Genomic DNA, 13,931 nt, shown 5'->3' with positions numbered 1-13,931 from the left:
CCCCTGCAGTGGACACGCGGGCAGCACCTGGCTCGTGCCTGCCAGTGCCACCACCACCATCGGCTCTGCCCAAGAGGGCTCCTCCATCACATGTCAGAGGTGACTGTGAACACACTCCTCAAAGTGCACTGAAATCGTTGTCCTCATGCGGTCCATTGGATCTAGCTCTTGACTGTGCAGCAAAGCAGAGAACACGTGTAAGAACCATAAGAAAACTCACTTGGGCTTTGACATCAGGTCCTGGTCTTGGACAAGCCAGGAGACACACCACAGCTGCGGCCTGGGGCTGATGCTGGGCTGGGGAGGCAGGCCCTGAGCCGTGCATTATGCAAGCCGTTAGGGTGCCGGGAGGGGCGATGTATGGGTAAGAGAGATACAAGAGGATGCTGCTCACGTGCTCCTAAATTTTCAATCTGCAAAGTGCAGATAAGCAATTCCTCGGTGAGGAGCAGCCAGGAGTTGAGAGAATTTACAGAGCATCTCCTGTCACTCAGGAAGCTTTCGGAACACTTGCGACAGGAGCCCAAGTCAAGCTGGTGTAAGCTCCAGAGGGAATCAGTTGGCCCCCACAAGTGAAGTATGACTTGGTTGAACCCGGTAGCTCATGTGATTTGAAAATAAAGACCAAGCTGCCTCTTTCCTCTGTGTCTGGCTTAGCCTTTCTCTGTGCTGGCCTCACTCCCCTCCACGGGCAGACCCCACCGTGGGCAGGCAGGACGGCCCCAGTGCTATGAAACTCCTCAGCGCCATAGTTGTGGAGGAAGTCCCAGGCATGAATTTCATTGACCTGATGAGGTCACATGTCTCCAAAAATTCTCAATGGGGTGGGAGACATGTGACAGCATTGGAGACATTTCTGGTTGTCACAACCAAGGCATGCTACTGGCATTTAGGGTATGCAATGCCCTGCAATGCACAGGACCGCTCCACACAACAAAGAATTCTCCAGCCCCGAAGGTTACTAGTGCCAAAGTTGAGAAATCCTGGCAGATCACCTTCTACTGCATTGGATCCAAAACCTTAAAAGAAAAATGTCCTCTTTCAAAAAGATCAACAATTGTGCTGTTGGCTGGCCAGCCCTGTACTGTGCACCCATTCCTGGAGCCACAGTGGGCTGCAGATGTGAGCGATGGCAGCCCAAGGCTGAGAGTGTGGGCAGCAACTTTCTTTGGAGGAAGCTTGAGGGACTCCTCCCAGAAGGGTGGTTCTTGGGCCAGCACTGACAGTGGCCCCCATACATCACCTCCAGCAAGCAGTAGGCTCTCAGAAGTGCTCTTTCTCTTGTCATCTTTTCCTACTTCAGCCTTGCAAGATGCGTCTTCATTGTATACTAGAAAATAGCTTCAGCTCTCTAGATGCCTGCTGGAGGAGCCTGCAATGCGTGTGGCAAGTATGTGCAGTTTGCTGGGGCTGCCATACTGGAAAGCCATAGACCAGGTGCCTGAAACAGCTGAAGTCCAAGATCAAGGTCCCGGCAGGTCTGGTTTCTCTGTGCCTCTCTCCTTGGTTCGCAGATGGCTGCGAACACACTGTGTCCACGCGTGGTCTTTCCTCTGGTGCATATCCATGGTGTCTCGTCCTCTTGTCATAAGGCCATCAGTCCTGTTGGATTATGGCCCATCCTTGGGACCTCAGTCTACCTTAATTACCTCCTTGAAGATCTGGTCTCTAGATGGAGTCACCCTGGTGTTAGGGCTTCAGTGTGGGCAAACACGGTTTGGTGTGCAGGAGAGCACACGTGCCATACTGCTGGCTATTTCTTCTCTCAGGCTGGCGTCATCCCAGGAAAACAGTTCCCCAGGAGCAGAGCCTGATCTGGGATACTGGGGTTGGGATGCACATGTTCCATAGAGGGAGGGCTCTTTTTTTTTTTTTTTTTTTTTGACAGAGTGGACAGTGAGAGAGAGAGACAGAGAGAAAGGTCTTCCTTTGCCATTGGTTCACCCTCCACTGGCTGCCACGGCTGGCGCGCTGCGGCCAATGTACCGCACTGATACGAAGGCAGGAGCCAGGTACTTATCCTGGTCTCCCATGGGGTGCAGGGCCCAAGCACTTGGGCCATCCTCCACTGCACTCCCTGGCCACAGCAGAGAGCTGGCCTGGAAGAGGGGCAACCAGGACAGAATCCGGAGCCCCAACTGGGACTAGAACCCGGTGTGCCGGCACCGCAAGGTGGAGGATTAGCATAGTGAGCCACAGCGCCGGCCCAAGGGAGAGCTCTTGAGAAGTAACCTTTACTGTGAGGGAAGCAGAACAGACCAGGGAAGGAGGCAAGCAAGGCTGCATTCTCAGGCCAAGTCCGGCTCTACCTGACCCACGTGGGTTCCAGAGCATAAGTCACACCACAGAGTTATCCCACTCACAGCAAGGGGGTGGTACCTACCCCCACCACTAGTCTATCATGACCACAGGCTGTCCTGGTAGAGGAGGATCCATCTTCTGAGCCAATGTCAGCCTTCCAGAGAAGGGTCGACTACAAGACTTTAGCAGCCATCACTCACCAAGCTGGGGGGTGGGAACAGAGATTCAAGCAGGTGCAGAGATACCAGCGAGGGAACCTGGCACTTGGCCCCTGAGCCTATCAGCCTTGGGAAGCTTGTTCGGCATAATGAGCATGGCGAGAACTCTGCAAGAGAAAACCATCTTGAGCTCACCATGGATCATAAGGAGAAAGCTTGGGTGTATCAGATAAGAACCGAGGAGCCCAGGAAGACAGGGCTCCAAAGCTGAACACAGAGAGAGCCAGCAAACCCCAAACGTGAAGCTTCTTTGGAACAAGTTGTCACTGCATCGCTGATCTGTTTTATTATGGCCATGGTCCACGTGGTGGTGTAGATTTCTAACTGCTGAAAAGGCAGAAGTTGCCCTCAGTCTTTACCCCTGCTGTGATTTGGCTGGGGTTTGAGTGTCCTGCCGAGGTTCACCTGTTGGAGACTGGGTCCCCACGGTGGTGGTGTGGAAAGGTGGTGGGACATCGCAGAGGTGCACAGGTAATTAGGTCCTCAGGGGCCCTGCCCTCAGAAGGGATCAATGCAGTTGTCATGGAGCTCTGGCTAGTTCCCGAGAGAGTCTGGCCCAAGAGTCTCTTCACACACACTCTGCTGATGCTATTGGCCGCGGGGCCCTCACCAGAGGCTGAGTCAGTGGGACCACTCCATCTTGGACTTTCAGCCTCCAAAACTGGGAGCTAAACAAACCCTTTTTCAAAAATAAAGTGCTCAACCTCAGCAACAGAAAATTGAACATTATAGATTGACTGATTTAATTATTTTGAAATTAAAAGGCAGAATTAATGTGACCCCTGTCTCCCACTGCCTACCCCATAACTATCAGAACCTTCTCTGAGCTTGCTAGGGTGTGCCGTTTCTCTGTCTCATCACTTAGGATTTTATGTTGTTACTAGTTTGCTACATTTGTATCACTTCCCTGAGAAGGGAGCTGCTCCCCCTAAGAACCATGTCTGTGCACAGTTCCCCGCGTGTAGCACAGCAGCACTGAGCGTTTGCTGGATGAATCAAAGGGTAGGTGGAAGGACGCTTGGAGCTTTTCCACCCCAACTCCCCAAAGTGGCCACCTGTCCTAGTCTGTTCTCTGCAGCTGTAACAGAACATCCCAGACTGGGTGACTGATAAACAAGAGTTTATTGGGCTCACGGTTCTGGAGGTTGGGATGTCTGGGGTCAAGTGGCTGCCTCTGGGAAGGGTCTTCCTGTTCCATCATAATGTGGCCGAGGCGTCACCTGCTGCGAGACTGTGTGCACGAGAGCAAGAGCCGGCAGGAGCCAGCCAGAGAGACAGGGGGCCAAGCTCTCCCTTTTATCAGTAACCCGCTCCAGAACTGCATACATCCATGAAGCACGGACTTTAGGGCTAAACGCCTCCATTACTGTTGCACTGGGGCTGAGGGTTGCAGCCACTCAGTTTTGGAAGAGGGCACTGCCCCGCAGCACCAGCCTTGCAGCTCAGCTTCCTCCCATACCCTTCACTCCCCGGCACAACGATTCACTCAACAAACACCGAGAACCTTCTATGTGAAGAGAATGAGGAAAAAGGGTTTGAAGGGAGAAGTAGCAAGTTGTCCTCTAAAAGAGCCAGGCACTGAATGGACCAGAAACTTTAGGGTCATTACTGGGGAAGCCCTGAGAGCACTTGAGGTCTGGCGATGAATTTCAGGCAAGATCCGTCCACAAGCTGAGCTTTGTGGGTTACCAGTTGGAGTTTTGCCAGGGACATATATTGAAAGGGAGTGGATCCGAGGTTACAGATGTTACAGATGTTTAAAATGCTAGACTGTGGAGTTCAGCTGAGTGAACAGCAATGGGTGGACGTGAGGAGGGGGAAGGATGTGGAAGCAAGGTATTGTCTTGGCTTGTCGGCTTCGTGAGTCTAAAGACTTCTCGGAAGGTAAAGTGGCCACGGCCAGTGCTGTGTCTCCAGCTAAGACTTGATGAGAAGCTTTTTTTTGTTTGTTTATTTAAGATTTTTTTTTATTTGAAAGTCAGAGAGAGGAGAGGGAGAGAGAGGGGGGCGTCTTCCATCTGCTGGTTCACTCCCCAGTTGGCCACAATGGCTGGAGTGGCACTGATGTGAAGCCAGGAGCTTCTTCTGGGTCTTCCCACACAGGTGCAGGGGCCCAAGAACCTGGGCCATCTTCTACTGCTTTCCCAGGCCATAGCAGAGAGCTGGACTGGAAGTGGAGCAGCCGGGACTAGAACCAGCACCCATATGGGATGCCGGCACTGCAGACAGTGGCTTTACCCACTATGCCACAGCACTTTTCAAATATACTCTGAAACAGTGTTCCCTGGGCCTGCCCCTGCATATCCACTGAAGATAAGACCTACATGGACGACACCACTCATGCTTCCTCTGACCTCCTGTCCAGGCCAAATGTCCCCAGCCCCTTTGGGCGGTTCTCAGGGGACAGGGCCTCAGCTCCTCATCACTCTATCATGGTTCCCTTCCACCTGGTGGCTGTTGACCTGGTTTGCACAGGGAGAATCCTACCCGGTTGGAAAAGCTGGAAACAGTGAATCAGGTACCCTGAGTGGAATTCCAGGGGGAGCTGGATTTCTGCTCTCAGAATCCAGCTCCCTCGCTTCTTTTGCTGTGTTCATCCTTGGTGGTGGTGGTGGGGGTGGGGGGGATGGAAACACAGTGATTAAAGTCCCCGTATCTGAAACCCAGTGAGTCAGCTTTGTGCGCTATTTGCAAATAAGGTTTCCATTCTCTCTGGGATGCTGTCAGGCCGGCAGTTATTTCGGGAAGGAATATATTAAAATGAGGAATTTAGTTAAAGGTGTGCAGTCCTATTTGCAAATGTTTCAAGTAAGAATTTAATGTGATTTTAACATTCATTGCATAGCACAAAATGCACTGTTGTGTTTCATGCAAGAGTTGGGCCAAAGATGTGGGCAGCATCCTTGGCTCCTCCGTCTCCCCACCTCTGTCCAGCCCATCAGCAAATTCCACCAACCTGTTTCTGAATTATACCAGGATCAGAGAATAGGAGAAACTTTTTCTAAAAGATTTATTTATTCGATAGGCAAATGGAGAGACAGAGAGAGAGAGAGAGAGACCTTCCATTTGCTGGCGCACTCCCCAAATGACTACAATGGCTGGAGCTGGGCTGGTCTGAAGCCAGGAGCCAGGAGCTCCATCCAGGGGCCCAAGCACTTGGGCCATCTTCCACTGCTTTCCCAGGCCATAACAGAGAGCTGGATTGGAAGAGGAGCAGCAGGGACACAAACTAGCACCCATATGGGATGCTGGTGCTACAGGTGGAGACTTAACCTACTACACCACAACACTGGCCCCAGAAGAAACTTTCCCGGGGGCCTGTGTTGTGGCCTAGTGGGCTAAGCTGCACCTGCATGGTTGGCATCCCACATGAACATTAGTTGAGTCCCAGTTGCTCTGTTTCTGATCCTGCTCGCTGCTAATGTGCCTGGGAAAGCAGCAGATGATGGCTCCTTACCAGGGTCTCACGTTGTGTCTGGGCACCCCTGTATCTGTCAGAGCTGTTGTTCATCACTGGTGTCTTCTAGTACCCCGTAGCCCCTGCACCTGCACAGGGCACTGGAGAGAGTGTCAGGAGCAAGAGCTGAGTTTGGGTTTCTGCGGATGCCTGGTTCTCTGTGTCCACAGAGAGCGCTGAACCCCATGGGATCAGCCTTTCTCAAGCTTACCTTAAACAGCAGGGATTTGTCCCGCAAGGCACGGAGAGGGTATGGTTTGCTCCCCAAGCATCAACACAAGGTGGGAAGCTGGAGTAAGGAGCTGGACCTGGAACTGCATCCAGGCCCTCTGCTGTGGGATGCAGGTATCTTTAACTGCTAGGTTAATGCCCTCTGCCAACTTTTTTTCTTTAAGTAGTCAAACTGCTTCTGCCCCAGGGTGAAAGGTCAGAGGAAGAGATGCATTGCTGAGGTCTAAAAGCCAGGGCCTTGTGGTGGAGGAGGGCAGGCTGTTTCCCACGCAAACAGAAGGGGCCCCCAGAGGAGACTCCTGTTGCTGTGAGGGCAGAGGAGGGATGGCCAGGGCCTGCTGCTGCTGCCCGGTCGTCACAGGGCACCAGAGGGCCTAGAGCATGCGGTTCCTGATGAAATGGGTCAGAACAGAGAAAGGAGAGGGCCAAGGGACAGGCAGCTTCCCAGGGACTTGCAGCAGCCCTGCTTATCCCTGGACTCACTTTACTTTTTTTTTTTTTAAGATTTATTTATTTGCTTGGAAGTCAGAGTGACAGCAATAGAGGGAGAGACAGAGACAGAGAGAGCTCTTCCACCTGCTGGTTCCCTCCCTAGATGGCTGCAATGGCCAGCACTGGGCAGAGCCAAATCCAGGAGCTTCTTCCAGGTCTCCCTTGTGGGTGCCCCCAGGCGGACCCCTGTTGCCCGGAACCTGGGACCTGCCTTGTCAGAATCAGGGAGCTGGGTCTGGAGTGGATCCTTTGTTTTAAGCATTTGCTCAGTCCTCACAGTTTTTTCCGTCATGAGGTCCATTTGGATCAATTTCTCAGAAATGAAATCACATTTTTCCTGAGTGATAAACACTCATGTGGCTTCACTATGAAAAGGATCAGATGGATATAAAGGGAAGAGTCTCCCTTTCCGCTCTACCCTCAGGCACTCTGGTCCCTCCCTGGAGGGAAACAGTTATCAGTGTTACCTGTTTTGGGTGTCTTTTCCAAGGTTTGTGACACACACACAGATGCACACACATATACACACACATTTCTTTTTCACACAGGTTGTCCTGAGCCTTATCCTTTAAACTTATTATCTTGGAGATTTTTCCTATAGAATATAGACAACTGACCTCTGTTTTAACGTCTGTAGCCTGTTCCACTATGTGGATGTGCCATAATCTATCTAGGTAGTGCCTTGTTCATGGTCTCCTGGATTGTTTCAACCACCTGCTATCATGGAGAATGTTGTACTGAGCAACTTTCGTACCATGTCATTGAGCAAAGCCCCTGACCACAGGAATCTCCAGAAAGGTGCAGAAAGGGGAGAGAACTGAATGCTAAGTTTGAGACAAGTCAGAAATAGCATGTACGGCTCTGGCTTGGAAGTCAAGAGATTAAACTCCTACAAGTAATACCAAAGTCCCCTTTCAAATCCCTAACTCCTTGAAATTTGTGCAAAACAATTTAATATCTCAACTAGCTGATTTTTTTAGGTGCAAAAAGGAAGCTGTGAGGGGCCAAGGTGTTTCCTCAACCCTTCAACTCACCAACTGTCTGACCCCAAACAAGATTCGGATTTGCTGTCCTAGCTCACTTGTCCCGAAGCCGGGGATGGCGAGGGAACAGACCCCATCGTGTTGTCTTGAGGGTTAAAGGGACGACTCACATAAAGGGTTTACAACAGGGTCTCACATAGTAAGAGATAAAAGACTGTGTGCTGAGGGAGTCTGTTTGCAAGCGAGAGGATGAAATGCAAAGTTTCCGGCCGCTGGGGGCTGGAGCAGGAGTCCGGGTCCCAGGACTCCCAACCTGAGGGTGGAGGGAAAGCCTGACATGCAGATATTAGTGATGGTGATGGCCATGGGACTTTGGCTGGCCTGTCGGAGTGGATTCATCCAGCCTTGCACCGGCTACAGCAGTTTAGCAAACCCAAGATGCCTTTGGGTGTAAGAAGTATTGTAATTTTATGGGTCACCTAGATGGGAAAGAAGGAAGGCAGAGAGGTGGGGGATGGGGGAAGGGAAGAAAACTACCCCTGCCATTGCAGGACGCTGGGCAGGTGGTTGAGCTGTCAGTCACCCCACCCACCCACACCCTTCTTTGTTCTGCGCATGTACACACAAGGACACACTGGGGTAGGAAGGAGAGGGGATTTGCTCTTTGTTCATTTGCCTGAACTTCCTGCCAATCCCAGTGATGACCTTGGCAGTTGATTCCAGCTTCTGGCTTTCCTCCACTCCCATTTCCCCTCAGAGGAAGCAGTGCCAGCAGGCAGTGTCCCCCCGCCAAGTTCCAAGCCAGCTCTTCAGCACCCCTTCCCAAGCCCCAGAGGTATTGGCACCTGGCCAGCAACACCCTGCCTTTACAGGTCCCCTTTTTTTTGACATCTCTGTCCTCTGATGCCTGCTTAGCCAAGTCCCTGTATTAAATCCTCTCCATTAAAGCAACTAGACCAGGGACTAGTGCTATGCTGTGGCATAGAATGCTAAGCTTCTGTCTGCAGGGCTGGTATCCCACATGGACATCAGTTTAAGTCCCGGCTGCTCCACTTCCGATCCAGCTCCCTGCTGGTGTGCCTGGGAAAGCAGCGGGGCATGGCCCAAGTGCTTGGGCCCGTGCACCCATGTGGGAGACCTGGAAGAAGCTCCTGGCTCCTGGCTCCTGGCTTTGGATTGGCCCAGCTCCAGCCATTGTGGCCATCTAGGGAGTGAACCAGCAGGTGAAAGAGTGTGTGCTCGCTCTTCTCTCTCTCTCTCTCTCTCTGTGTGTGTGTGTGTGTGTACCTTCTTTTCTCTCTGTAACTCAGACTTTCAAATAAATAATAAATCTTTAAAAAAAAATAAAGTAACTAGACTATTTCCCTACCTGGACCTGACTTGTGGATTAAATCGCACCTTCAGAAATATTCAGTGAGCATCTCTGAGTCTACAAAACCAAACATTGCAACACGGGAGTCACAGATGCCAGGGCCCTGGTGCTTCTGGAAGTGACCGAGCTGACTAATGGTGAGCCCGGTGGGAAGAAGAGGCCCAAGGCCACACAGCTCCTGACCACTGTCCAGAGCTCTGTCCTCTGTGTCTCAGTGTTGCTCTGCTCAAGGACCTGGGAGAGACAGGGCATGGAGCTTCCTCATGAGGTAGGGGTCCTCACCAAGACCCTCTCTTCCTTCCAGGAAGTCCACTTTGCTGGTCAACAATGGGTTTGCTGTCGCCGCGGCATTGCTGATGGCCTGCGCTCTGCGGGCAGGAGCCTTCGAGATGCTGATTGTGGGCCGCTTCATCATGGGTGTGGATGGAGGTGAGACCCATTGTGATGGGGGCAGGGGCATTAACCCGTTCCCCAGGGGTGTTTCAAACATGAGAGGCATTAGGGGCTGTCGCATAGCAGCCTGGGTTGGCAGGGCCCATGGACTGAACAGTTCCCAGCAGGATGCTCTAGCTCCCAAACTGACAACCACCACGCAGGGGAGACCCACGCCAGCCCCAACAGACCTGGGTGGCCGTCTGCTCGTCATTGCCACCGTTCAGGTCTTCCCAGGCTTGTCTGGTTTCCTGGGAGCTTTCGTAAGGATGATGTTTTCAGTCTGGGCTCCGGCTCCTTCATTCTTTCATATGTACACCCAGCATTTACAATGCACCTGCCGTGCTGTCTGGGGACGTAACAGTTGCTAAGACCCTACCCCTCTGCCGCATACATTCTATGAGGGCCATCTGAGATACGTTAGGTGGAGAACAGCAGGTCCCAGGAGAAAAATGAGGCCTGGCAGGGGGACAGTGAGGGCTGTTTTAGAAAAACAGGGAAGACTGCCTGGAAGAGGCAACAAGAGGAGAGATGAGACTGAACCAAAGATGAGAACTTGGGGAATCTCTGGGGAGCTGGGTTCCCAGCAGAGAGGAGCGTGCAATGATGCTGAGGCAAAAGGGCACTGGGTGTCCAGGGAAGAGTGAGGAGCGGAGTGTCCCTGGAGCCCGGTGAGCAAGGGGGAGCTGGGGCCAGATGACGTGGGTCCCTGTGGGCCATGGTGAGGACTGTGGGGTTGTGCTGAGGGTGAAGGAAGCCCTGGGTGGGTTGAAGGGAGTGGTTTCTGTTTCAGTACCTTTCCTCCTGCTCGTGTGTAGAGAAGAGTGGAAAAGCAGGCCAGGAGTGGAGCCAAGGGCACGTAGGGGGTGGAGCCAGGTGTCCCCGGCACCTGGGTGTTGGCTGGGACAGCAGGGGAGGAGGGGAGGAGACACAGACACTGGCTGTGGGTGTGTGAGTGGAAGACTCAAAGTGTCTTGTCAAGATAAATTCAGCTTCCTCCCTCGATATGCGAATCTGGGAAGGATGGTTCTCAGGCATTTGTGGAGAGATGCTGTTACTGAAAACTCCTCAAGAAAAACTCATGCAGATGAGGTGTGAGAATAAAGAAAAGAGGAAATTTAAGGTAGCAAGAGAGGAGGGGTGGCAGCCTTGGGTCTCCAGACTGGGGGTGCTTGGGAGTTTGTAAGGAGGCTGCGAGGAGGGAGAGTGGAGAATGAGGGGGATATGCGTAGGGACAGGTGCTGCGGGGCTGGCTGGAGTCAGGGGTCACAGGTTCAGCTGTGCCAAGATCCTGACTGTCTTCGCGGAATTGTTTTGATGGGCACGTGAGCCTCCGTACCTTCTGCCTTGGGCCTGCAATTCCCCTAAACCAAGCCCCTCGGGTCGGTGCTGGTCATCAAGATGCTATTGTTGGGGAAGCGAATGACCTCCTGGGTCCAGTGGTTACAACTTCAGTGAGTTGGGTTTTGTGCAGTTGAAAGGCGGGGCAAGGGCACTTTAAGCCGGAAGGGGAAGGCTGGGAGGCTGGGGCCCGAGGGCGTCTAGCTCTGCACTGGGGGCGCTGTCAGTGACAGCATTAGGCCGGGAAATCCCTGTGTTCCGATACCAGTTCTGTCGCTCTCCAATTCCTGGCTCTTGGTGCTGGCTTCGTGGCTCTGAGCCTTGGTTTCACCATTTGTGTGGCTGCAGTAACGGCCTCACACTGCCTGGAACCTGGCATGGGCTCGGGAAGGTTCGTTCCCTTCTCTGTTGAGGATTTGTGCGTGAGCCGAACAATGGACATGCATCTCGGGGACTGAGCAGAGGGGTGAGGGACCTGATGGAGCCTGGGGCACTGCTCCCTCTCCTCCATTGCCCTGCTCAGGGACAGTGAGCCAGGACTTTGGAAGAATCCCGTCTCAGGATGAGATTACCCCATGGGGAGCGTGCTTTTGGCCTAGAGGTTAAGACCCTGGTAAGACACCTGTATCCCATATCAGAGCGCCTGGGTTTGAGTCCTGCCTCTGGCTCCTGACCCCAGACTCCCACCAACGCAGCCCCTGGGAGGTTAACGGAGGTGATTGGGTTCCTGGCACCGAGGCTGGATTGAGGCCCCAACTCCCAGCTTCTGCATGGCTATTGTGGCATTTGGGGGGGGAGGGTAAATCAGGAGGTGGGAGCACTCTCTCTCTTTCTCTGTCTTTCAAGTAAGTAACCTTTTTTATGCTGAAGAACAGAGAGATTACTCGTGGACCTTCTGCATAAACAGGAGAGAGATGGCTATAGAATGCATGAGAAGAATAATGGCTGGAGTGTCTGTAGTGTTTTACAATCGACCACTTGTGCCATGTGTTCCATCTCCATTGATCTCCTAGTGACCCTAAAAGGGGGGTTTTTTTCATTTTCATTTTATGTTGAGGACCCTGAGGCTCAGAAAGGTAGGGTGGGGAGGTGGTTAGGGGTGAAGGCTGTGTGTTCAGACTGCTGGATCCGCCACGTACCTGTGGCAGCTTCAGCAACTACAATGGTCTCTCAGTATCTGTGGGACATTGGTTCTAGAATTCTCCATGGATACCAAAATCCCACAGGTGCTCACATCCCTTTTAGAAAGTGATGTGTTATTTGCATACAGGCTACATACATTCTCTCCATATATTTTAAATCTCCAGGTTACTTATGAATGGAAATGCTACATAAATAGTTGTTACATTGTTTGTAAAGAAAAAGAAGTCTGTGGTGCTCAGTACAGATGCGATTTGTTCAGAGATTTATTTATTTGAAAGGAAAAGCAGGAGGGAGAGAGAGACAGAGAGAGAGAGAGAGAGAGACAGACAGACAGACAGACAGAGAGATCCATTTTCCATCTGGTGGTTTACTCCCCAGATGGCCACAACAGTGAGGTCTAGACTGGGCTGAAGCCAGGAGCCTGGAGCTTCATCCTGGTCTCCCTTGTTGGGGACAGAGACCCAAGCACTTGGGCCATCTCCTGTTGCCTTCCCAGGTGCATTAGCAGGGAGCTGGATCAGAGGCAGAGCCACTGGGACTTGAGCCGCACTCCAGTATGGGATGCTGCCGTCAAAGGTGGTAGCTTGACCTGCAGCACCACAACACCTGCCCCAGATGTATTTTTTGGGAGTATTTTTGGTTCACACTTGGTGGAATTGGTGGATGAAGAACCTGTGGAAACAGAGGGCTGGGCATTCCTGCATCAGATTTTGTGATATTAAAAGGCAATCATCGGAGCCCTGATGGGCACATTGTTCTTTTCCTGGCAGGAAGCATAATAAGCCCGGGGTGGGGGTGGAGTGCTGGGGGCAAAATTCACGCAGATCCTGAGGTCAAAATAGGTGATGGCCGGCGCCGCGGCTCACTAGGCTAATCCTCTGCCTGCAGCTCCGGCACCCCGGGTTCTAGTCCTAGTTGGGGCACCGGGTTCTGTCCCAGTTGCTCCTCTTCCAGTCCAGCTCTCTGCTGTGCCCCGGGAGTGCAGTGGAGGATGGCCCAAGTGCTTGGGCCCTGCACCCCATGGGAGGCCAGGAGAAGCCCCTGGCTCCTGGCTTCGGATCAGCGCAGTGTGCTGGCCACAACGCACCGGCCATGGCGGCCATTTTGGGGATGAACCAACAGAAAAGGACGATCTTTCTCTCTGTCTCTCTCTCTCTCTCTCTCTCACTGTCTAACTCTGCCTGTCAAAAAAAAAAACAAAAAAAAATAGGTGATGGCAGAGGTATCCTGTCCTGCTGGAGGATCCCAGGCTCCCTTATCTCGAAGGTCATGCGTGTCCCCACCTACTGTGTGTGTGTGTGTGTGTCCATGTCCATCCGTCCATCCCTATCCATCCCTGCCATGGCACAGCCATTCCAGGGTCTAACCTCTTACCCACGCTGACCTGGGAAGAGGTGGGGCTCAGAGCCAGGCCTGGGTGCCTGCCCCACCACTTGCCTGGCTGCAGGGCTGAGGGGAGGCGGGGAGAGGAGGTGGATCGGGCACCCTGGGCCTCAGGCATGTGTTCTGCACCTGATTCGGGATGTGTCTATTTCCCTATTTGTTACTTTTCTTTAAATGCACTCATTTTTCAAAAGTTCCATATTTACAAAGGTACTATGTGGAAATGGAATGAAAAGTAAATTTTATCTTTGCTCACAAAACTTTGAAATCCACACATAGTTTTTTTATAATACATATTTTCCACATAATTTGTGAAGACCCAGGTGTATATGTACATGAATAAAACTGTGTTTATGCACACACACATATAACCACGTTAAAACTAATGATGTCTGTTCATCTGAAAAAAACCATTGTTAATGAGAAGGCAAAACGTATAGAACAAGAAAACGTTTGCAGGAAATGAAATTGACCAAGAGCTCATATTCTGAATACGTTAAGAACTCTCATAAGACCGTGAGAAAAGGACAGAAAACCTATTACAGAAATGACCAAGAGTGTGCAGGCCTCCTCATGGC

The 13,931-nt window shown here is 52.0% G+C and overlaps 1 protein-coding gene across 3 annotated transcripts in view; it reads left to right on the top strand.

Moving 5' to 3' along the window:
• The window catches only part of SLC2A9 (solute carrier family 2 member 9), a 142,500-nt gene that overhangs the window by 32,349 nt on the left and 96,220 nt on the right, over window positions 1–13,931 (top strand). For all 3 annotated transcript variants that reach the window (XM_051829847.3, XM_051829863.3, XM_051829853.3), the window contains one exon: window positions 9,359–9,483. In XM_051829847.3, the coding sequence (XP_051685807.3) occupies window positions 9,359–9,483 (125 nt within the window). The remainder of the gene's footprint in view (window positions 1–9,358; window positions 9,484–13,931) is intronic.

This window comes from Oryctolagus cuniculus, chromosome 2, assembly GCF_051225735.1.
Source record: "Oryctolagus cuniculus isolate XC-2025 breed Fujian yellow rabbit chromosome 2, ASM5122573v1, whole genome shotgun sequence".
Classification (NCBI taxonomy): domain Eukaryota; kingdom Metazoa; phylum Chordata; class Mammalia; order Lagomorpha; family Leporidae; genus Oryctolagus; species Oryctolagus cuniculus.
This window is presented reverse-complemented; position numbering and strand designations above follow the sequence as displayed.